General features: G+C 40.8%; 1 protein-coding gene across 1 annotated transcript in view; it reads right to left on the minus strand.

Moving 5' to 3' along the window:
* LOC140210040 (polymeric immunoglobulin receptor-like) overlaps positions 1–26,117 on the minus strand; it is an 85,857-nt gene that overhangs the window by 24,227 nt on the left and 35,513 nt on the right. The window contains exons 6-7 of the mRNA XM_072278814.1: positions 2,698–3,018; positions 1,571–1,891 (exon numbers count right to left, since the gene is read on the minus strand). Of these exons, the coding sequence (XP_072134915.1) occupies positions 1,571–1,891; positions 2,698–3,018 (642 nt within the window). The remainder of the gene's footprint in view (positions 1–1,570; positions 1,892–2,697; positions 3,019–26,117) is intronic.

The following is a 26,117-nucleotide window of genomic DNA, read 5'->3' on the forward strand; positions in this document are numbered from 1 at the left end:
CAATTCATGAGCCCGTTAATTGCCAACCATGGCCTCAGTTCAGCGTAAAGACACGTAAACCTTACTGTGCAGCAAGCTGAACACCAGCCCATCCCTCGCCTTGGACTGACATTCCTTTAGTGATTAAAAGGGACTTGAAGGTTTGTTATCCTTGTTGTAATCATGAAATGCAGCAGCCTTGTTCATAGAAGAAATGGATTTCCTTCTCATGTCTCAAAGTGAGTGAGGTTTTTTATTTAACAAACAAAAACTCAGTTTCAGCAGTTAGTAGTTTACCTGGGCCGCTCAGATATTCAAAAGCCAGAGATGACCAAAGACAATGAGCCCATAAGAAATAGGAGAATTAGGCCATTTGGCCCATACAGTCTGCTCCACTATTACATCAAGGCTGATTTATTACCCGACTCAATTCTATTCTCCCCGTAATCTTTGATGCCTTTCCTAAACAAGGAACTATTAAGTACGCTTTAAATATACCCAATGTCTTGGTCTCAAAAGCCATGTATGGTATTGAATTCCACAGATTCAACACCCTGTGGCTACAGAAATTCCTCCTCATCTTTGTTCTAATGTACAGAGCCTGCACATCCTCCATGTGGAATGTATGGGGTCTCCCCGTGTGGTCCTGTTTCCTCCCACAGTCCAAAGACATACTCATTAGGAGAATTGGTCTTTGCAGATTGCTCTGTGATGAGGTTTACAGTTAATTGGGTTTGTCGAGAGTTCCTTCAGTGTTGTGGCCCAAAGGGCCGGAAGGGCCTACTCTGTACTCTATCGGTAAATAAATAAAATAAAGGGATGTTCTTGCATTCTGAGGCTGATTTTTCAGGCATGATTTCCCCCATATGGAAACCATACTTGATCATATACATCCAAGTACCCCAAAATCCTGTTCTTAGTAATAGACTCCCACATCTTCACAACCACTAAAGTCCTGCTAACTGGTTGACTATTTCCTTTCTTTTGCCTCCCTCCTTTCTTAAAGAGTGGGGTGATATTTCCAATTTTCTAATCCCTCGAACAATCCAGAGTCTAGTTATTCTTGAAAGGTGACCACTAATGCCTCCACGATTTCTTTATAGAACTCTTTCAGAAACTTGGGTATAGTCCATCTGTCCAAATGACTCATCTACTTTCAGATCCCTCAGCTTCCCGTTTTGCTTACTAATAGCAACGACACTCATCCCTGCCCCTGCCATTGCCAGATTTCTGTTATTCCCTCTAATATTTGCAATATTATAAGTCTTTCCTTTTGCTTTTCTGAGAGTGTCATTGAATCAGAAGTCGATACCTAGTCTAGACTTTTCAAAGTAAAGCCAGAAATATTAATGGACTGTTCTCAATTTGTCCAGATGTGCAAGTCCAACTATGTTTGAGATGCCTCACATCTTCCAGGAGCAAGTGACAGACTTAACTGTTCACTGCACTTTATTTCTACCCCATGGAGGCTGCAATGTGCAGCTTCTACAAATGCAAAGAAATTCCTTACCCTCACTAGAAGTATATGACCAGCAGTAACAGAGTAATTAAAAAACATTTAAATGTATCCTCCCTTAAAATTAGAACTTACTAGTGCCATTGATTTCTGTCACATAACTGCAGATATCTCTGTTGTTGAAGATTGTCACATTAACCATTGCACTGGATCTTGCTCCAAGCCGATTCGAGGCACTGCAGTAATATTGATGGTGTGTGTGCTTGAAGGATTGACAATGTAGAGTCAGTTCATTGGTATCTGAGATCTTTGGATACACAGATGAAGTTCTTTCATACCATCTGTACTGAATGGGAAGGGATCCCTGGAAGGACTCACAGGAAAGTGACACAGAGCCCCCGAGGCATGAGACATTTGCTGGTGACAGATATCGAAGCACAGGAACAGACACAAATACTGTGGGAAAGAATTAAACATTCAGTCACTGAATGAACATCTGAAAATCAAACACTCTTCTGCCACTTTATTAGGTACATATATTAACCTGATCATTAATGAAAATATCTAATCAGTCAATCAGACCATCAGCAACTCAGCCCATCAAAGCATGCAGAAATATTCAATAGTTTCAGTCAGTGTTCTGGACAAACATCAGAATGCGGAAGTCATGTGATCTCAGTGCCTTTGACCATGCAATTATTGCTGGTGCCAGACGGGGTAGTAAATATCTAAGGCACTACTAACCTCCTGGGATTTTCACACACAACTGTCTCTAGAGTTTACTGAGAATGGTACGAACAACATGAAAAAACATCCAGAGAGCAGCAATTCTGTGAACAAAAGTGCCTTGTTAATGAGAGAGATCAGAGGAGAATGGCCAGACTGGTTCATGCTGACAGAAAGGTGACAGGAATTCAAATAACCGTGGGTTATGACAGCGGTGTGCTGAAGAGCATCTGAAGGTACAACACATCAAAGCTCGAAGTGGATGAGCCACAGAAGCAAGAGACCATGAACATACACTCAGTGGCCACTCTGTTATGTTCAGGAGGTTTAAAGGCAGCAACTTGTGAGATATCTGTCACATGTTTGGAGGCTTTCAGGAGAGAATGAAATTGTAACTGGGTTCAGTGACCTGCCGTATGGTGGGAAACATTTGGCACTGATATTAATGCAGAGATAATGAGGGATGGACAGTGTCTGGCAAAGATCATGAGACATTTATTTTATGGAATGCACAAATCAATCACTGAGAAACCTACCATCATTTACTTTTAGAAGTAAATTAAATCTTGTATTGAGACCTGGTGTTTCAATTCCACAGCTGTACCATCCTGTATCTCCAGAGTGAAGATTCTCAATTGTAACAGTAAATTTTCTCTGTTCCGGGTTATCTGTGATTGACACTCGTCCACTCCGTCCGTGTTGCCCATTTGTTTCCACTAAAACTGAACAGTGACGAGTCCATCCATGGCACCAATACTTTGTGTGTGAGCGGTACTTTTCTTCATAGAGACAATCGATTGTGATCGCTCTTCCCACAACTCCTCTCACATGTTTCTCTGCCCACAATGCACCTGAAACTGAGGGAGGCATTTTCAGATTTGAGGGAAAGGAACAACTTAATGCAAAAATTATTTTTGAACATGACGGTGAAAACAGGTGCAGGTCATGTTCAGCACGTGGACCATGACACCACAGCCAATAATTTTGGTCTGAGGTGCAGTCAGTGCTGTTACTGTGTCAGCTGTGTCAGTGCTCTCTCCCCTGTGTCAGTACATTGTGGGTTCACTTCCCACTCCACTCTCACCCACCTCCAAACACCATTCCTTTTCCACCCCATTCAATTTGCCTGTTCCTCATTCCTCAGCCCTGACTAACTTGAGGACCCAGTTTCATGCCTCCCCCTCCCCTATTTACACGCTCTCCCTCTCCAGTCACACGTGATGCAGGCTCTCGACCCAAACCATTGACATTTCCCCTCCTCCTGATAGATGCTGCTTAACCCATTGAGTTTCTCCAGGAGTGAACTCTGAACTCCAGCTTCCGACATCTTTAGTGTCTACAGGTGTTCAAGTATTGTTGTGGAAACGTTGTACAACCCCCAATCCAACACTGATTATGCAGTTGTCCAGTGCTGTCTGTAACTCACCAGGTAGGAAACCAATCAGAAGAATCAATGTCCACATCATTTTAATCACAGAGACACAGCCAGGACCTGACTGTCCTCAGAGAGAAATGACTGAAATAAAAATAAGGAAGAAGGCAGGTAGGAAGTTTGATCAAAAAAACTACAGTAACACAATTGGTGTGTTGTACGTGACAATCTGAAAAGCTTTTAGTTATATTTAGCAGAACAGGAACATGTAAACAATTCTCAAAGACTGAATGAAATGCTGAGACATGTTAAAATATTAGACACAAGCAATAGTAAATGTTCTATTCTGAAGTCAAAATAAACTACTGGAGGTGTCCTGAAGCAGGGAGTTAATCTGAAATGTTGACAACCTGATTCCTGAAGTTCAATTTATTTTTTGCTTGATTTATAATGTTAGCTGTGGTGCGTCAATAGGGAAAGTGTTCATGGTGAAAAGTTAATGATGGAAAGAGAAAGAGCCCATGTTGTGTGTTGTGAGTGTGAGGAGAAAGTTTGATGGCTCTGGACCTGTACTCACTGGAGATTAGTAGAATGAGGGGGAGAGGGGAAATGGTATTCAAACCTATTGAATATTGGTAGGACAAGGGAGAGTGGATGTGGAGAAGATGTTCCCTGTGATGGGGAGTTCTAGGATCAGAGGGCAGTGCCTCTGAGTACAAGCACATTCCTTTAGAATAGAGATGAGGGAAAATCGCTTCAGCTGGAGGGTGGTGAATCTGTCAAATTCACTGCCACAGTCGGCTGTGGAGGCCAATTCACTGAAGATTGTTAAGTTCTTGAATATTATGGTGATTAAAGATTAAGGGGAGAAGCAGGAGAATAAGGTTGAGAGAGAAAATAAATCAGACATGATGGAATGGTGGAATAGACTCAAAGGGAAGAATGGCCTAATTCTTCTCCTTTGTCTTTTGGTCTTATGGTCTGATATTACAGGCAAAATCTAGTGAACCTCTTGTGCAAACCCTCCAATGTTTCCACATCCTTCTTGCTATGCTGCAAACACAACTACACACCAACCTAAAGTGTGTCTTAACCTTGTTTTTATAATTTGCAACATGAATTCTCACATGCACAATGCTGGCTTATTGCCATAAGCTCTCTTTATCAGCTACTTTACTATCTCCCTCTGTTCCAAATTTCAGGGAGTTATGGACTTACATTCCAAGATTTGTACACCATTCTGGATCTTGCCTCGGTACCCCCAGCACTCAGGGCATACCCTTTTCTCATTGTTACCATCAGTTAGGAGAGACAGAAGCCTGAAGGCACACACTCAGTGATTCAGGAACAGCATCTTCCCTTCTGTCATCTGATTTGTAAATGGACATTGAACCCTTGAACACTACCTCACTTGTTAAATATATATTATATCTGTTTTTGCATGATGTTTAATCTATTCAATATACATATAGTGTAATTTATTTATGTATTTATTTATACTTATTATTTCTCTTCTATATTATGTGTTCAATTGAACTGCGACTTCTAAGTTAACAAATTTCATGACACATGCCAGTAATAGTAAACATGATTCTCATTCTGATGCTGACAATTCAATCAAATGTGTTTTGCGGAACTTGCTGCTTAGGACTGACAAATATGAAAATAGGTGTGATGTAGAAGGGGCTTTTCATGCAAACTCAGCTGTTACGTACCCCGTAACTGGGTTACCAAACCAACAGAAGTGGACCACTTAGTTGGAGTCTGGTTTAACAGAAACTAATAAAGTTTTATTAAAGAAATAAGTAACACAGTACTCTAATCGTAAGGATATAAATGCAACAAGTTAGCGATGATATAACACACATGTACACAGAACTAAGGTAATAGGAATCAACCAAGCTCTATCGCAGTCTAGGGGTAAAATGATCCCCTAGTGACGCAGAGTTCAGCTTAGCACTGTTCGCAGTAATCGCTGTTGTGCCGTTGGAGAGAGAGAGAGATAGAGATATGCAAATCTGATTCAGCAGACCTTTGATATTCTTTGCAGTTGGCTTTCGGGCGGACCCTTTGTTATGTCTTCTGTGGTCACCGACTGTGACCCCTCCACTCCGGATACGACCGTTCTTCCACGGTGAACCCAGCACCCAGGCAAGGGCGGACACACACACCAGGTTCCCACCGATCGTACCCTTTCACCCTGTGTGTCTATGGTTGGTTCCTGCGCCAGACCTCCAAACTCCCACCAACTTGTGGGGGCACACTGCTCTTCCAGGGTCTCGTTATCTCGTGATCTCGTGGTGTGTGTCGTGCCTTAGCGAACCTGTTCTTTTTATCCCCCTGCTGGGGTATCGCCTGTCCATCAAACTTCAAGCAGTTCAGGTTCAAAGCAACCGGTCTGTCAATACTCTGAAATGTGTTTCTTTCTCGTTCATCTCTCTCTTCTCTCTTATTAGCATTTTGAATGTTTCTCCATTGTCTCCCTTATCTCTCTCATCAGCATCAATCTTCTGATAACTTGGTTTGTTGTCACACAGCATACAGTACTCCAGTTCATTTCCTCCCCTCTGAAAGCTGTGTCTCCTCTTTGAAGGAAACTTTATAGCTCACCTCTTCTGAATTCTTTTCCATCTGTTGATGCAATTTCATGAACTCTGATGGAATTTCAATTTGCTATGGTTATATGTGAGGGGGAACCAAGTGAATGGAATTACACAGTCACAATGGAGTAAAATCCATGTCAGGTCTGTTCTTAAACTAAATCAACTCCATTTTGACAGGAAATTGTCTGTGTTAGGTAGATGACCCCTGTTGTTTCTATTTCTCATAGAATCAGAGGGCACAGTAAATGGGCAGGTCACACTTGTCCAAGGAGAAGACATTTCTATTTTACCCAGCTCAGCTCCATGGTCTCCCTTTCTCCTAACCCTGCATACCTTTGCTGAGATTCTCAGTCTCTAGCATCACAGTATCTCTGTTCACCAGGTTATATCTTTCTATGTGTTAGTCAAAGTGTGATCTATCCAGATTTATGCTGTGCGATTCCCTGGGGCAGATGAAGTCTGAGAACATCAGTACAAGGAATAACAATTCTCACGCGTCACACATATTGGAGAATTAATACAGAATCAGAATACAAATCTGTTTTAATATCACTGACATACTGTATGTCTTGAAATTAACTACAGCAGTCCTAAATGGGAATATTCGATGATTACCATTGGAGCTCTACACAGAGTCGCCACTTACCGGCGCCATCCTGAATTTTAATTGAACAATGTTAATTGTTTAACTTTAACTTCATTGTAAACACTGGAAGATCTGCAGACACTAGAAATCAAAACCAACACACAGAAAATGCTGGAAGGAACTCAGCAGGTCAGGCAGCATCTGCGGAAATGAATAGATTTCGACGTTTCAGGCTGAGATTCTTCTTCAGGTCTGAGAAGGAAGTTGGAAGTTGTCTGAATAAAAAGTTGGGGGAGAGGAGGAAGGCTGTCTGGAAGGTGATCGGTGAAGCCAGGTGGATGGGAATGGTGGTAAAGGCTGTAAGGAAGGAACCTGATGGGAGGATAGAGTGAACCAAAGGAGAAATGGGAGGAAAAGGGGACCCAGGGGGAAGTAAAAGACAAGTGAGAAGAGGAGAAGAATGGTCTCGACATGAAATGTCAACTATCTGTTCATTTCCGTAGATACTGACTGATCTGCTGAGCTCCTCCAGTATTTTGTGTGTGTTGCTTTTGATCTCATTGTAGTGTGAGGGTTGAGGTGATGCAAGGATGTGGCTGATTTATATTTTCCTGAATTTTTGTTGTTGACTGTGCAATTGTTTATCAACAGTTAATTTCACATTGTATATAAAGAGATAAATGATAAAATAATTCAGTATAGATGGAGACCTTTTGTAATTTTGGGTTTGTTACATTTGTTTTAGGGGAAAACAGTGCAGTATATTAGCAGTGAATGTATATCTGCTTAAATTCTGTACATTGTATAGTATGAGTGCTGACTCTATTGCATCAGTCACTGCTGTCATCAGCCTAATGTTCACCCTCAGTGAAAGATGTGGTCAGAACTTCTGTTTTCTTTAATTGTCTTACCAAACAGAATATAGAGAAGTAACAACAGATGCTACACATTGACCTCTTGCTCTGGTCTCTTTCCGCATTGCCCCATCACTTCTTGGAAAACTTCTCAACAACCATGAGTCAATATGCTGATGAGAACAAGTACAGAGACACAAAACATCTTCAGCAAAGCATTTCTGTTTCAGCAACTAGATCACTGAATAACAATAACAATTTGATGAAGAAATGTGGCAAGATCTTTTAACCATTGTGTTTCAACCTGATCCCAATCCTGTGCTTACCTGTAAATAGAACAGTGGGATTGTAAAACGTTTTCTGTTTTGTTGTTGAGAAATCATACAGAAAGTGCAGCTCTATGAGGTATTGGGCAGACTACATGCGGAAAATGGTGAACAGTTCTAACCCACTTATCTTTGAAAGGATGTGCTGTAGTTGGAGAGGGTCCAGTGGAGGTTCCTGAGAATGATCTGAGGAATGAAAGGGTTAATGTATGAGGAGTGTTTGATGGCTCTGGGTCTGTATTTGCTGGAGTTTTAAAGAATGGGGTTGGTGGGGTGGGGGTTCTCATTGAAACCTCTTGAAGAGTGAAGGGCCTAGAACTGGGTTGGAGTGTATGTGGAGAGGATGGGGATCTCATAAAAACATTCTGAATATTAGAGGGCCTGAACAGATTAGATATGGATAAGTTACTTCACATGTAGGGGATTCTAGGACAAGAGGGCACGATTTTAGGATTGAAGGACGTCCTTTTAGAACTGAGATGTGGAGAAATTACTTTAGTCAGAGGGTGGTAAATCTGTGGAATTTGTTGCCACGAGTGGCTGTGGAGGCCATGGCATTGGATGTATTTAAGGCAGAGATAGACAGATTCTTGATTAGCCAGGGCATCAAAGTGTATGGGGTAAAGGCAGGGGTGTGGGGATGACTGGAAGAATTGGATCAGCCCATGATTGAATGGCAGAGCAGAAAGTCCTGCTTCCACCTCTAAATCTTATGGTCTATTGATCAGTGTCAAAAAGCCAAATTAACTCCACTGTTAGTCAATGTTATAAAACATGAAAACTTCCAAGGGGGGAGAATACCTTTTATGGGATCTGTACATGTTCTGTATGTGCCTACGAGTCTCTGAGTGTCCCTGTTGTATCTGCCTCTCCCTCCATGTCTGCAGTGTATTCCAGGGACCCACCACTCTCCGTGTAAAAAAAACTTACCTCTTATATCTCCCTGAAACTTTCCTCTGCTCACCTAAAATGGATGTCCTCTGGTATTGATCATTGTCACCATGAGAAAGAGGTGCTGGCTGTAGACTCAAGCTATGCTTTATACTCCACAATACAATGATCAAACCAGAGTTTTATCGAGCTGTAACATTACCTTGTGGTTCTTGAACTCAGTCTACTAATCTACTGAAGTCCAGCTCATCCTACAGCTTTTTAACACCCTTTCAAATTGTGCGGCAACTTTGTGGAATTTACAGACTTGGAACCCAATATCGCTCTGGACCTCCACATTGTAAGAATTCTGCATTAACTTTGTAATCTGCCTTCAAGTTTGATCACCCAATGTATATAACTTCACATTTGTCAGAGTTAAACTCCATCTACCGTTTCACCCCCCAGCACTTTAACCTTTCTATGTCCTCTTGTAACTTACAATAACCTTCTCTACAATCCAGCACACCGACAATCTTTGTGTCACGTGTAAACATATGTACATATGTTGGACTATTCAATTAAGTAACATTACAGCGGCTTCTTCAGATGTACAAGTGTCCATAAATCAGGAGTTCATAACCTGGGACTGAACTGTATCGTCTTTTATCTTACACATCATTGCTCTGACCAGATCAGCTTTCAAAACTGACAGTCTTCCACTTTTTATCCAGATCTGAGGAGGGGTCCCTGACCTGAAATTGGGTTCAATGAAGGGACTTGGCAAAAAGCATCAGTTGCTTATTCATTTCTGTAGATGCTGCCTGATCTCCTGAGTTCCTGCAGCACTCGTGTGTCTTCAATCAGCATTTTGGAATGAGATTGTAAATCTGGCTGAAAGGTGTCATAACAACTATCTCTCACTCAACATCAGCAAAATCAAACACTGCATTAGGAGCTATCCAGAGGTCTATGAGCCAGCCCTCAGCAGGGTGCTAAGGTTGTGGGAAGGGTCAGTAACTTTAAATTCCTTGGCGTTATCATTATAGAGGATCTGTCCTGGGTCCAGCTTGTAACTGTCATTACAAAGAAAGTACAGCAGCGCGCTATTTACTTAAAAGCTTGCAAAGATCAAACTGTCATCTAAAACTTCGACAAAGTTCTACAGATCCACAGTGGAGAGTATTCTTACTGGTTGCAGCATGGCATGGTATGAAAACAGGAATTGCCTTGAATGGAGAAACCTACAAAAGGCAGTGCATACAGGCTAGTCCATCATTGATATGCCCTGTACACTGTTAAGTACATTGTCACTCTAAAAACATCATGGATCTCATGGTAGTATATGGTGACATGAATGTATTTTATAATAAATTTACTTTGACTTTGACTAATGCAGCAGTTTGTCAAGGCCTTCTGAAAATCCAAGTAAACAACTTCCACTGACAGACAAAGTCTCCTTTCTCTATCCGGCCAGTTAATTCCTTAAAGAATTCCAACAGATTTGGTGGGGTAGATTTCTCCTTAAGGAAATCATGCTGATTTAGGCCTATTTGATCATATGCCTCCAAGTACTCTGAAACCTCATCATTAATTATAGATTCTAACATCTCACCAACCCACTGCAGTCTGGCTGCCTGGCCTATAACTTCCTGCCCTTGTCTCCCTCCCTTCTTAAAGAGATGAGTGACATTTGTTATTTTTCATCCCTCTGGAACCAAACTTACAATATCATTACTCATGCCTCCATAATCTCTTCAGTTACCTCAATCAGTACTCTGGGGTGCTGCCAGGTAACTGACCCTGTTTCACAATGTCCTCCCTCCTATTTACACCATCTTCCCTTTCCACTCAGATTCAATGCAGGGTCTCAAGCCAAACCATCGACAATTACCTTCCCCCTGACAGACACTGCTTGGCCTGCTGAGTTCCTCCAGCTTTCTCGGAACACCAGATTCTGACATATTTAGTGTCTACACATATTCAAGCACTGTTCTGGATACGATGTAAGACCCTGCAAACGAACACTGATCATAAAAATGTCCAATACTGCTTGTCACTCACCAGGTAGGAAAGTAATTAGAAGAATCGAACTCCACATTGATTTATTCAGGAGGCCTGTCAGCACTTCACAGGGAGAAATTACTGTCAAATAAAAATAAGGAAGAAGAAGGCAGGAAGTCCGATCAGAAACCACGCTGTGCCAGCTTAGGCTGACGTGTGATCATATGAAAAGCAACACGCAGAAAATTCTGGAGGAACTCAGCAGGTCAGGGAGTATCTATGTAAATGAACATACAGTCGATGTTTCAGATTGAGACCGTTTATCAGGACTGAAAAGGAAGGGGGAAGACACCAGAATAAAAAGGTGGGTAAGGGGATGCAAGCTAGCTGGGAGGTGATCGGTAAAGCCAAGTGGGTGGGTAAGGTAAAGGGCTGGAGAGGAGGGAATCTCAGGGGAGAGGAAAGTGGACCATTGGAGAAAGGGAAGGAGGCAAACACCCAGGAGGATGTAAAAAGTAGGTTGGTTGAGAAAACAGCCCAGGTTATCAAAAGCTCATAATTATATTTACTAAAATAAAAGGTAATTCCCAATGACTGATAAAAATGATGAGAAAAATCGAATTGTGAGGCACCAGCAACAGCAGATATTATAATCTGGCACAAAAATAAATTGCTGGAGGTGTCATGAAGAGGTCCATGAGTCAGGCTTAATCCAAAATGTTGACCACTCTACATCTGCAGATGCTGTCTGACTCCCTACGTTCCTCCAGAAGCGTTTTTTCTTGCCTGAGTTAAAATGTCAGTCGTTATGAGTCCTCAAGGAAAGGGTTCACGGCAAAAAGTTAACTGAGGAAGAGAAAAGACATGATCAAAAGGTTCAGTTGTTGTTCTGAACAAACATCAGAATTGGCAAGAAATGTAATGTAAATGACTTTGGCTGCAGAATGATTTTAGTTGCCAGATAGGGTAGTTTGAGTATCTCAGAAACAGGTGATCTCCTGGGATTAGCACACATTACAGTTTCTAAAGTTACAGAGAATGATGCAAAAAAACAAATGAAAAAAACATCTTGTGAGTGGCAGCTCTGTGGGTGAAAACGCCTTGTTATCAAGAGAGGTTAGAGGAGAATGGTTCAAGTTGACAGGAAGGTGACAGTATCTCAAATAAGCATGCGTTACAACAAGTGGTGTGCAGAAGAACATCTCTGAATGCATAATACATTGAACCTTGAAGTGGATGGGCTACAACATTTGAAGACGACGAACATACAGTCAGTGGCCACTTTATCAAGTACTCCTGTTGAGGGTATATTGAGTGTTATTTTGGATGTGAGTGGAATAGTTCCCAACCCCACCCCCTGTATGTTTTCACCGGTGCAGGGGATTTTTTTTGAACCTTTCAATATTTTTATTAATATTATATAAATTGCATGAATACAAATACAAAATTCATAAGGATACAATTAAGTAACACAAATTACATTACTTTTAAATCACAGTAATATGATCACAGTATCCATATTCCAAAACAATCATGTAGAAAAAATGATTGAATTATGAAATTCAATAAAATTGTTTTATTTTATTTCGTTAAAAAAATCTACCCCCACTACCAAAATGAACTGGTTGGTAAAAAAAAAAAGACCTTACCATATAATATTATAATAATAATGGCTCAGATCAATACTTTAATAGCAGTTCAAAGATTATGAAAATAACTCAGAAAGGGTCCCCATTACATTAGAAAATGATGTTTAGAATCAGAAATCAAACAATGCATCTTCTCTAGATCACAGCATAACATAACATCAGATAGCCATTGAGCATGAGTGGGCAGGGCAGCCTCTTTCCACTTGAGCAAGATCAAACTCCCGGCCATAAGAGACATAAAGGCCAATACCTGCAAATGAGATGGCTTCAGTTTTGTAGCACTATCCGCAACAATACCAATCATGGCAGTCAGAGGATTGGGCCTAAAGCTGACATTGAAATGTGCAGAGAAAGTTTGAAATACATCTTTCCAAAATTTTTCAGGCTCAGAAACATATGAATTAGTGTGGCCACTCCATTAGTACATCTATCACAGTAAGGGGAGATATCTGCGTAGAAACAAGAGAGCTTGTCTTTAGACATATGATCTCTATGTACCACCTTAAATTGTAATAAAGAATGACGAGCACATAATGATGAAGAATTAATCAATTTTAAAATAATCTTCCAGCTCTCTTCAGATATAAAAATCTGTAAATTCTTTTCCCAGTCTCCTTTAATTTTATCTAAAGAAGCCTTTTTCAGTCCCAATAGCAGACTGTAAATGTAAGATATTGAACCGTTGTCAAAGGGTTTCAAATTAAAAATTGTATCTATTATATTCTTATCTGGACTTGCAGGAAGTGCATGTGATTCAGATCTCAAAAAATCTCTCATCTGTAAGTATTGGAAAACGTGGGTGTTGGAAAGGTTAAGTTTTGTTGAAAGTTGCACAAAAGAAGAGAGATTCCCTCTATCAAACAAATCCTGAAATCGTTTAATACCCAATCTATCCCATTCTTTAAAAGATAAGTCAATTGTAGATGGTTTGATAAATCAATTAGAAAAGAATGGACTCGAGAGGGAGAATTGTCAGTTAGTTTATTTAAAGATAACGGAAGCGAGGATCCAAGTAAAGGAATAATGGAAACTTTCATAATAGAGTTGACTTCCAAAGAGACCCATATAGGACAATTCTCATGGTTAATGTAATACAACCAGAACGTAATATTTTGTATATTAACTGCCCAATAATATAACCTAAAATTGGGTAAGGCAATGCCTCCATTCTGTTTGGTTTTTTGAAGGTGAGCTTTATTTATTTGAGGTTTTTTATTCTTCCATATATAGGAAGAATGAATTGAATCCACAGAGTCAAAAAAAGATTTAGGAATAAAAACAGGCACAGCTTGAAAAAGGTATATAAATTTAGGTAAGATATTCAGTTTAATAGAATTAATTCGGCCAATCATTGATAAAGAGAGAGACGACCAATTAGGAAGTGCTTTTTTAACATAATTCATTAAAGTTAAAAAAATTTCCTTAAGCAAATCTTAATAATTCTTAATAATTGTTATTCCTAAATACGTAAATTGTTTCCTTAAAATTTTAAAAGGAAGGTTAATATCAGTTGGTATTAAATTGTTTAAAGGAAACAATTCACTCTTATGTAAATTTAATTTATATCCTGAGAACTGACTAAAATTAGTCAGTAAACGGAACACAGATGGTAAAGAGGTTGTAACATTAGATATAAAAAGCAGTAATTCATCAGCATAAAGCAACACCTTATGAATAGTACCTCTCCTTAAAATACCAGTAATCTCTTTAGACTCTCGAAGAGCAATTGCTAAGGGTTCTAATACCAAATCAAAAAGCAGAGGGCTCAAAGGACAACCTTGTCTAGTCCCACATTGGAGTTTAAAGGGTTTAGAATTCTGAAGATAAGTAAAAACCCGAGCGGAGAGAAATAAATAAAGTAATTTAATCCAATGAATAAAATTAGGTCCAAAATTAAATTTTTCTAATGATGTAAATAGATAATTCCATTCAACTCTGTCAAAGGCCTTCCCCGCATTCAGGGATGTCATGCGTTCCGATATTTCCTTAGTTGGAGAATGCATAACATTTAACAAATGACATATATTAAAATGGGAATATTGATTTTTAATAAATCCTGCCTGATCATCCGAAACTATAGAAGATATAATATTTTCAAGTCTGCGAGCCAACACTTTAGATAAAATTTTAGTATCAAAATTGAGTAAAGAGGTAGGTCTATATGAAGAACTGTCAGTAAGATACTTATTCTTTTAAAGAATAAGCGAAAGGGAAGATTCGTAAAAAGACTGCGGTAATCTTCCTACCTTAAAGGAATCTGTAAGGGTAGAACATAAATGTGGTATAAGCAAGGAGGAAAAAGCCTAATAAAACTCTCCAGAGAATCTGTCGGGTCCTGGGGATTTCCCAGAATGCAATTCTCGAATAGCCTGGGCAATGTCCTCCTGGGAAATAGCTTGATCCAATTGCCTACGATCATTTATCAAAAGATTAAGAATATTTAATTGATCTAAAACATTATTAATTGCAATATTATCATTAATAAAGTCAGAACTAGACAATTTGGAATATAAGTGCACAGTTACCTTAAACTTGTATTATGAATGTCTGTAATGTTCTTCACTTGTTGCAAGCTAGAGTCACGGAGTCAGAGTGTGAAAGCACGGAAACTCTCCGTTTGGACAAATCATAAATGCCGGTCACCTGCCTTCAGTTTGCATTGGTTGGAGTAGTCAACAAAATGTATATCATGCTATGGTTAGTTAATAGAACATGAAACAGTAACAAACAGGAAATGGTCTGCTCTGACTCTGGCAAATAAACTGATCCAATCTGTCTGTAATATTTTCCATATCGATCTATTCCTAACATGTTCATGTGTGTGACTAATTGCCTCTTAAATGATATTATGATATCTCCTCCCACTATCTAACTTAGCTGTACATTCCAGGCGTTTACAACTCTGTGTACATATCTTCACTGGTAAATTCATTTATGTGTCACCACTCTCACCTCTCATATTAGATCCCTAGGAAAAAGAATTTGAGTCTCTGCCCTATCTACCTCTGCTGCTTATAATATCATAAACTTCTGTTTGATGTCTCCTCAGTCTCCAGAGAAGACAATCCTCATTTGTTCAATCTCTCCATACAGTTTATATGCTGCAATCTAGAAAATAAGCAGGTGAACCTCTTCTGCAACCTGCCTCTGAGGAAAGAGCAGAGCAGAAAGCAGGTGTGATGAAGAAAGGGATTTTCATTCAAACTCAGCATGTAATACTTGGCTTCTTTCCCTTTGAAGGCTATGTCAGTTCTCTGAGGCAACTTTAAAACTTACCAATCATGTGGCAGTAACTCAATGCATGAAAGCATGCAGAGATGGTTAAGATGTTCAATTGTTGTTCAGACCAAACATCAGAATGGGGAAGAAATATGATCAGTACACTGGATGAACTCAGCACGCCAGGCAGCATCAGTGGAAACGATGAGTCGACGTTTCGGGCCGGGACCCTTGGTCAGGACTGCAGAATGAAGAAGGTGGAAGGATTTGAAGAATGCTTGTAGGTTCAGTTGAAAGATCAGTAATTTGAAAGACAAAGGTTTGGGATGAGGATGCTTCGAGGATGCTTCCCCTTCCCCTCCCCCTCCCTTTGTCTTTCAAATTACTGGTCTTTCAACTGAACCTACAAGCATTCTTCAAATCCTTCCACCTCCTTCATTCTTCAGTCCTGACCAAGGGTCCCGGCCCGAAATGTCGACTCATCGTTTCCACTGATGCTGCCCGAGGTGCTGAGTTCATCCAGTGTACTGTAAGTGTTGCTTTGATCACAGCATCTGCAAATTATTTTGTGTTGAAGAAATATGATCGAAGTGACTTTGACCGTGGATTGATGATTGATGCCAGACAGGGCTGTTTGAGTATCTCAGAAAATGCTGATCTCCTGGAATTTTCATACACAAGTTTCTGGAGATTTTAGAGAATGGTGCAAAAAAACCAAAAAATAAAACGTCAGAACGTCAGATCTGTGACAAACACACCTTGTTAAAGAGAGAAGTCTGAGGAGAACAGCAGACTGGTTCAAGTTGGGAGGAATGTGACAGTAATTCAAACAACCATGTGTTATGACAGTGGTGAGTAGAAGAACATCTCTGAAACCACAACAAATCAAACCTCGAAATGGATCGTCTTTAGCAGCAGGAAACCACAAATATACTCTCAGTAGTCACTTCATCAGGTATAGGAGATACATAATAAAGAGGCGACCGAAGGTACTGTATATAGAAATATAGAAAACCCACAGCACAATACAGGCCCTTTGGCCCATAATGCTGTGCCGAACGTGTACTTACTTTAGAAATTACCTAGGGTTACCCATAGTCCTCTATTTTTCTAAGCTACATGTACCTATCTAGATGACTCTTAAAAGAACCTAGTAGATGCCCCCAACAGACTCACGGGGCTGCATGAATTGTGTGCATCACATCATATGAACATTGAGATTGTTTTATCAGGCAGGCACTCTCATTAGCTGTTTGATGGTTATTTCCAGGAAAGATCTTTGTCTGGAACCTCTGCCCTCTGTACTTTCCTTATGAAACACAATGTGGAGATACTGCAGTGGGTACTCCAGAATGACAACTTCTTCCATCCTCTTCCTTGATTGCCCCATCACATCAGAAAAGTGCTCAGCAAACTACAGTACCAGGTGCTGATGAGAACAAGTATGTAGATATGAATCACAACCTGTGTTTCACTGGTGGATTAGAGTTTCAACATTTTACAACAATTCAATGAAGTGCATAAAAATGTTGTTTAATCATATTTGCACAAAGCAAAACTCAATCCTGTAAACTGAACTATGGAATCTTGCAATGTTTACCACTCTGTGCTTTGTGATGCCCAATGATAGTGTAAGGCTCCATTTTAAGGCAATCCTTCCCATCAGTGGGGCAACTGCATCTGGAAATACCTGTGGCTAATCAACATTCATGAGATAACAGTGACCTGAAGAGGTTATGAACTCAAAACAGACTCTGGTCATATTGCATCACTTTCTCACAAATCAGGTGAAGGACGTTATGTCACATGATCATTTGTACCTGATTAGGAGTAAGTAATTATGTTTTCGAACATCATGATTACAACAATGGAGTTCTCCTTCTGTCATTTTTAAATAAGATGATTTATTGTACAATTTCGGGTTACAGTCACAGATCGGCTTTGAGATACACCACATCTCCTGTTAGGAATTTCACAACCAGTTGACTGATACAAGATGCAACAAGTTGTGCATCACTCATTTTATTCATCTCCCTATACTACTTTCTATTGCTCTCTGTCCTTTGACACCCTTGTACAGTGACATCAATTGTACCTGTATTGAGTAATTCTTCACAGCAATCACTGTGTAGCAATATTTCTGAACACAAAAGCAAAATAAGATAGTGGCATGTTCAATTGTTGTGGCTTCTATGAGCTCAACCAAATGTGTCATTGCCCATTTTAAATGTAGTTTTTACAAACACCAGACCCTCCTGGACATTAACAATATTTCTGAACACACAAGCAAAATAAGGTGGTGGCATTTTCGATCATCGTGACTGTACTTTACTAATATCTTAAATGTGTTATAGGTACTTTGTGCCGTGTGTGACTATTGGTACTATGTTTTGTACCTTGGCCCCAGAGTAACGCTGTTTCATTTGTCTGTATTCATGCATATTTGTGTATGGTGGTTGATTGACAATAAAACTTGAACTATGAACCATGAATATGTACCTATCTGAAATGAAATCTTTGAATAATAGAAATACCCAGTATGTCCGACAGCTTCTGAAGAGATAAAAGTCAAGCTAATACTTCATAAATTTGTTCTGATAGAATGTCAGAATGAGTGATAACTGTTTCCCTTTTCTGAAGATTCACAACTGTTGACAGCAAAGGGAAGTCTTGGAGCTTGAATGTGATCAATTTCCCATTAATGCATTTTAGTTCGAAACAAGACCCTTTTTTGATAATATCAGTTTATGAAGAAACATCTTAATTGATTATCATTCACTAGTTTTTAGAATAAACAACATCTGCAGGCATTTGAATCTATAGAACAAAGTTTAACAGCGTAAAAGGGTATTAATTAGTTCACAGATATGTAAGGGTTAACATTTTTGCTGGGGTGATGAAGGAAACATTGGGAAAACTACTGTAATATCGATATCAATGAGGGTAACGTTGGAGAAGGAATTCAAAAATCAAAGTCACTGCCTTGAAGGATGACGACATTGTCTTGTTATTTTTTTATGCTCATGGAGTCAACAGTTGAATTCTCACAGCACAAAGTGGGAAGAAAATCGAATATTTGATCTTGATGCAAAATTCCAGCACAGTCAGTGTAATCTGAGAGTCTTCACTTTACCTCCTCGACCACCGTACTGTGAGGATCAGATTCATCACGTCTCTGCAAAAGGCAATGGTCAGCCCGTCAGATTCTTCAACAATGTGATTTCTGCTTTATTTCACTCACTATGAAATTCCGTCTGAAACAAGCATTCCATACATTGACATCAAGCATTCCACACACAAGAGAGCATGTCAAAGTTGAGTAGTATCGTGATCAGTATATTTGAAAGCGATTCCACTGATGCCCATAAGCCTACCTTAGTTTCTCTTGTGAACCACATGACTGAACTGGTGCTGATCATCAGGAGAGTGAAAAGCAGCCAACGACCCACCTGCCATATCATGAAACTGAGCAAAGGGGAAGAGATATAGAATCAGTGCGAGGAAGTGAGGTGGCTTTGTGTTTGAAACATTTGCCTCGTGTTTCCACTGTAATTTTAGTGGAGTAGAGTGAAGTAAAGCAGCTGAGCCAGCAAGTTCAAACAGGCAACTAAACTAGTGTTCAACAGAGAGAGAGAGAGAGAGAGAGAGAGAGAGAGAGAGAGAGAGAGAGAGAGGGAGGGAGGGAGGGAGGGAGAGGGAGAGGGAGAGGGAGAGGGAGAGGGAGAGGGAGAGGGAGAGGGAGAGAGAGAGAGAGAGAGAGAGAGAGAGAGAGAGAGAGAGAGAGAGAGAGGAGGAGAGGGAGAGGGAGAGGGAGAGGGAGAGGGAGAGGGAGAGGGAGAGGGAGAGGGAGAGAGAGAGAGAGAGAGAGAGAGAGAGAGAGAGAGAGAGAGAGAGAGAGAGAGAGACCTCTGATCATCTGTTTCAGATCTAATTACTGGGACATGACTGCAGAAAAATGAGGACTGTGAATCAGAAATTGCAAAGTGAAAATAAATTTTGGAATGAAAGAGAAGGAAATAAAGTTTAGAGGTGCGATGATGATAAAGAAATACATTTGAAGGAAGTGGACACTGCCGTAAGGAAGACAGTAATAGAGTGCACATGGATAGATGTGAAAGATAATAAATGACGCGTGACTGATGGTGAAAGGGAGAAGGGACATGATATAATGCAGACAAATTAGAATGATTAATATAGGGTTGTGAGGTGGAGATACATCTCTACCAGAGGTGTAAGGCCCGAAGACAAAGGAGTAGAATTAGGCCATTCATCCCATCGAGTCTGCTCTGCCATTTCGTCACGGCTGATCATGGATTCCACTCAATTCCACACACCTACCTTCTCGCCATATTCTTTGACATCCTGAGCAATCAGGAAACGATAAACTTCGGCCTTAAATAAACGCAAGAACTTGGCCTCCACCGCAATCTGTGGTTGAGCATTCCACAGATTTATGACTCTCTGGCTAAAAATTTCTTCCTTACCTCCGTTCTAAAGGGTCAGACCTCAATTTTGAGGCTGTGCCCTTTAGTTCTGGATACCCCCACTGCAGGAAACATCCTCTCTACATCCACCCTATATAGTCCTTTCTGCATTTGGTAGGTTTCATGAAATCTCCACGCTTCCTTCTAAATTCCATTTAGTACAGGTCCAAAGGTGCAGAGCCTCCTCATAAATTAAGTCCTTCATTCCCGGAATCATCCTCGTGAACCTCCACTGGACTCTCTCCAAAGGCAACATATTCTTTCTGAGATATGGGGCCCAAAACTGTAGACAATATTCCAAGGGCAGCCTGATCAGTGTCTTATAAAGACTCAACATTATCTCCTTGCTTTTATATTCTGTTCCCCTTGAAAGAAATGACAACAATGCATTTACCTTCTTTACGACAGTTTCAGCCTGTAAATTAACCTTCTGGGAGTCTTACACGAGGTCTCCTAAATCCCTCTGCAACTATGATGTTTGAAACTTCTCCCCGGTTAGATAATAGTGCACACTATTGTTCCTTTTAAATAAATGCATTATCATACATTTCCCCACACTGTATTCCATCTGCCACACTCTGCCCATTCTTCCAATTTGGACTAAGTCCTGCTGCAATCGCTTTGCTTCCTCAGCAGTACCTACCACTGCACCTATCTTTCTGCCACCCACAAAGTTTGCCACAAAGCCATCAACTCTGTTATCTAAATCATTGACAAACAATGTGAAAAATTGTGGTCCAATACTGACCCCTGTGGAACACCACTAGTCACTGGTAGCCAACCGGAAAAGGCCCCCCTTATTCCCATTCACTGCCTCTTACCTGTCAGCCATTCTGCTATCCAAGCCAGTATCTTCACTGTAACCCCATAAGATTTTATCTTGTTAAGTAGCCTCATGTGTGGCACCTCATCAAATGCCTTTGAAAGTCCAAGTAAATGACATCCACTCCCTCTCCTTTGTCCATCCTACTAGTTACTTCCTCTAAGAACTCGAACAGATTTGCCAAGCAAGATTTCCCTTCAGAGAAACCATGCTGTCTTTGACTTATTTTATCATTAGACTCTAGGTACCTTGAAATCTTGTCCTTAATAATAGACTCCAACACTTTCCCAATCACCGAGTTTAGACTAACTGGCCTATAATTTCCTTTCTTTTACATTCCCCCTTTCTTAAAGAGTGGAGTGACAGTTGCAATCTTACATTCCTCTGGGACCATGCCAGAATCGAATTATTCTTGAACGATCATGACCAATGAATCCATTATCTCTTCTGAAACCTCTCTCAGGACTCTGGGATGTAGTCCATCTGGTCAAGGTGTCTTATCCATGTTAAGACCTTTGAGTTTGCCTAGCACTTTTTTCCTTTCTAATAGCAATGGCAGTCACTCCTGCTCCCTGACACTCACGGACCTCTGGCACACTGCTGGTACCTTCCACAGTGAAGACAGATGCAAAGTACCTATTAAGTTCATTTGCCATTTCTTTGCCTCCCATTACTAGCTCACCAGCATAATTTTTCAGTGGTCCAGTATCATCTCTCTCCTCCCTTTTACTCTGTATATAACCGAAAAAAGCCTTTGGTATTCTGCTTTATATTATTGACTAGTCTGCCCCCATATTAAATCTTTTCACTTCTTATAGCTTTTATAGTTGCCTTAGTTTTGATTTTAAAAGATCACCAATCATCCAACTACCCACTCACCTTTGCTACCTTATATGCTCTTTCCATGGCTTTAAATGCAGTCCTTAACTTGTCACAGAGGTGAGGAGCAAGGGTGGACCCAAATGCAAGACACAAACACGTCTTGTGAGGTTAACTAAATTGAGCTTATTGCTTGTTACAAGGAGAGCATAGCAGAAGCGGGAATAGTGTAAAGGACAAGGACACAGACCCTGGACTAGGCTGGGACTAAGGGTCTGGGCTAGGACGTGGAACCACAGACCTCAGAGCCAGGGCTTGATATTTGAAACCCCCAGAGCCAGGGCTTGATACTTGAAAACCCCAGAGCCAATACTTGATACATAGACACAGGACGGAGTCGGGACTCTTCTAAGTCATGGGACAGACTCAGACACAGGACATAAAACATTGAGCCGGGAATCCTCCTTCGACACAGGACGGAGTCGGGACTCTTCTTGACACAGGGTCAGGACCCTTCCAGGGTACAGGGCCGGGACCCCTTTTAGATGCAGGACATGGATATGGTGACCACACAGCGACGGACAGTACTATAACTGGGCACAGGTACGTTCCAAGCAGCGGCAAGCTCTTGACTCACCCTGGCGGGTTAACTTTGACTGACCCGCTCTGGCAAGGGAAGGTGGCTTGCTGGCATTTGCTTCGGGAGGGGACTTGGTTTGCTCCGGCAAGAAACTTAATTGGCTCTGGCCAGATGACGTTGGCTCGCACTACCTTTGGTGACTTCGTTAACACTCTTGCGCAGAACGGTTGAAAGCCAGAGACTGTTAAACTGCTGGTTCAGCCGAGAGTAAATTGACTCTAATCACCGAGCCTGAGAGACATGAGAAAACAGGGAACCAAAGGGAAATGGAGTCAATGGTCCGGATCGTAACACAAGCAAAGTAAATTTAAATGGAACCCGATCCAGACCATGACATAACTTCCTTTGTCAGCCACAGTTGCCTCCCCCTGCCATTTGATAACTTCTTCCTCTGTGGGACATATCTATCCTGTGCCTTGTGAACTATTCCCATAAAATTTAGCCATCTCTGCTCTGCCGTCATCCCTGCCGGTATCTCCACCAATCCATCTGCACAAGCTCTTCTCGCATGCCTCGTTAATTCACTTTTTCCATTGCGATCCTGTTACATTTGAGTTATGCTTCTTCCTCTCAAATTGCAGTATGAAGTCAGTCATATTATGATTACTGCCTCCTAAGGCTTCCTTTACATTAAACTGTCTAATAAGATCTGGGTTATTACACCATACCCAATCTAAGGTGCTCCTTCCCTCTGCTAGTCTGCTGGTCATCCTTGGGCAAGGTGTAGCACTTGTTTAGCTCTACAGATGAGGGTGGCATGAAGCCATTGGAGCAGGTACTGGGTGGTCATATGAGCAGTTGGCTATGTGATCAATGATGCCAGGTAGACAATCTCTGAAGTGTATTGATAATGGCTGGGATAACCTGTCTTATAAAGACACTGTCCATAAGAGATCAATGGTAAACAACTTCTGTGGAAAAATTTCCCAAAAATAATCATAGTCATGGAAAGACCATGATCATCCAAGTCATACGACACGCCACAAAACAAATGAATGAATATGAAACCGAGAACATACATAGAATAGTACAGCACAGTACAGGCCCTTCGGCCCACAATGTTGTGCCGACCCTCAAACCCTGCCTCCCAAATAAGCCCCCACCTTAAATTCCTCCATATACCTGTCTAGTCGTCTCTTAAACTTCGCTAGTGTATTTGCCTCCACCACTGACTCAGGCAGTGCATTCCACGCACCAACCACTCTCTGAGTAAAAAAACCTTCCTCTAATATCCCCCTTGAACTTCCCACCTCTTAACTTAAAGCCATGTCCTCTTGTATTGAGCAGTGGTGCCCTGGGGAAGAGGCGCTGGCTATCCACTCTATCTATTCCTCTTATTATCTTGTACACCTCTATCATGTCTCCTGTCATCCTCCTTCTCTCCAAAGAGTAAAGCCGTAGCTCCCTTAATCTCTGATCATAATGCATACTTTCTAAACCAGGAAGCATCCTAGTAAATCACCTCTGTACCCTTTCCAATGCTTCCACATCCTTCCTATAGTAAGGTGACCAGAACTGGACACAGTACTCCAAGTGTGGCCTAATCATTGGTGATCAGAAAAAGAACCTCATTATTCCTGGACTGGTGTTCATCTGGGGATGGAGGAATTTTCAACAAACTTCATTACAAATCCAAAAGCCAATAAGAGAATTTGAAAATTGAATCAACTGCAGAATCAATCAACCAGAGCATGCATAAAAGCAAAAAGATGTTAAAACAATAAAATGTATGTTATCGTGATTTAAAAAATGATGTTGGCATAAAACAAATTAATGCATTAGGAAAAAACAAATGTTGAGCGGCTCTGCATAGAGATTTGGAAGATAAAGTGTGCAAGAAGAAGGGAGTACACTCAGAATGCTTGGTCTCAGAGAACATTCAGCATAATATCAGCAAGGGCCAAACATAGAACTAGCAATAAGAACATTGTACCATTAAGCAAAACTGAATCAAGTGATTTACCTTACAGATGACACTGTTGTAAATGAATATTCACGTCCTGTTGAGGCAAGGAATGAAAGTTCAGTCTCACGTGGATGTGTTTTCCAAATGTTGTCAAGCAGGAGTGCACAATGTCGTATTTGGCATATAAGTGTCAAGAGTTATGCAACAGGATCACGTTTCTGTTCTCAATGACAAAGCGACTCCAGTTTACTACAAAATGCTGGAGGAACTGATCAGATCTGGCAGTATCTACAGAAATGAATAAACAGTTGACATTTCTTATGGGGTCTCAGCCTGAAACATCAATTGTTGATTTCATTCATAGATGCCGCCTGACCTGCTGATTTCCTCCACAATTTTGTATATGTTGCTCTTCTTGTCCAGCATCTGCAGAATCTCTTCTGTTCCTGCTCTAATATTGGTCAACCGAATGTCATTGACATCAGAGAGTTATACAATATGGGAACAGGCCCTTCAGCTCAGCTCATTCACACTGACCAGCCTGAGCTCGTCGTTCCACCTGGTTGGATTAGTCCCATTTCCCTTTTCTATATATGTGCTGGTATAGAAATCTTCTCTTTATTTTTACTGTACCCATGGCTACCACTTCCTCTAGCAGCTCACTCCATATACCCACTGCCCTCTGTGTGAAAAACATGCCCCTAAGCTCTTGTTAAATCCTTCCCCTCTCTTCCTCAAACTTTAGACCAAACCACTATAGAAAATAATACTGTCAACATTCACATTATCAATTCCCCTCATGAATTTTCATAATAAAGAATCAAAGTACATTCTTCGACCTGGAACACAGTTATTTGGAAATGCATCATATAGTGTCACGTCCCACCTCTCTTGAGTTTTTGGTTTGTAAAGTAACCACTACATTGCCAATGACGTAAAAGTGTCTGGGTTGATGATGATATTAGGGCTCCCCAACTGTATATAGATAGATGAATGTGGAGCCAAAACATGCAGAATAGGTTTGAGGTTATGAACCTCAATGTAAGGAACCTAAAAATAGATTGTTATCTAGAGTAAAATATTATTTTAAAAAAACTGCACATGAGTGAAAAAAGGCATCCAGGTGTCTTCTGAACAAATAGAAAAAAAAGTTTTTGCATGACAGTTTGTAAGAAAAGCAAATGGTGTACAGTCCTTTATTGCAAGAGGTTTGGAGTTTCAACAGAATGAATTCTTGTTGCACTGCAGGCGGTGTTGTTGAGACCATGTCTGGAATACTCTGTGTAATTTTATTCATTCAGTTTAAGGAAGGATATACTGATTGGGAACCGGCTGGTGGCGTAGTGGCATCAGTGCCGGACTTCGGGATGAAAGGTCCCGAGTTCTAATCCAGCTGGCTCCCCTGCACACTTCCCATCCGTGCTGGGTTACGAGCTGGTGATCTCTTTGCAAACTCACCTCGCAGAAGGCAATGGCAAACCACTGCTGTAACTTGCTTCGTACGCGGTTCCCCACTACGTCAGAGAGGCGTGGAGGGAAATCGTCTGCTAACCGGAGAAACTCCGGATGCGACGTACCTTTCCTTTTTTATACTGATTGGAGGAAGTTCAGCACAGACTTATTGGGATGGCTCCTCACTATTGGAGCCACAGCTCTGCTAATTAAATTTGCCGACAACATTTCATTGATTGGCCTTATCTCAAATAATAACAAGGCAGCCTATTGAGAAGAAGTCATCACCCTGTCAAGAAAACAACCTCTCCTTCAAAGTCGCGAAAACAAAGAAGCTGGTTGTGGACAA

Source organism: Mobula birostris, chromosome 14, assembly GCF_030028105.1.
Source record: "Mobula birostris isolate sMobBir1 chromosome 14, sMobBir1.hap1, whole genome shotgun sequence".
Lineage (NCBI taxonomy): Eukaryota > Metazoa > Chordata > Chondrichthyes > Myliobatiformes > Myliobatidae > Mobula > Mobula birostris.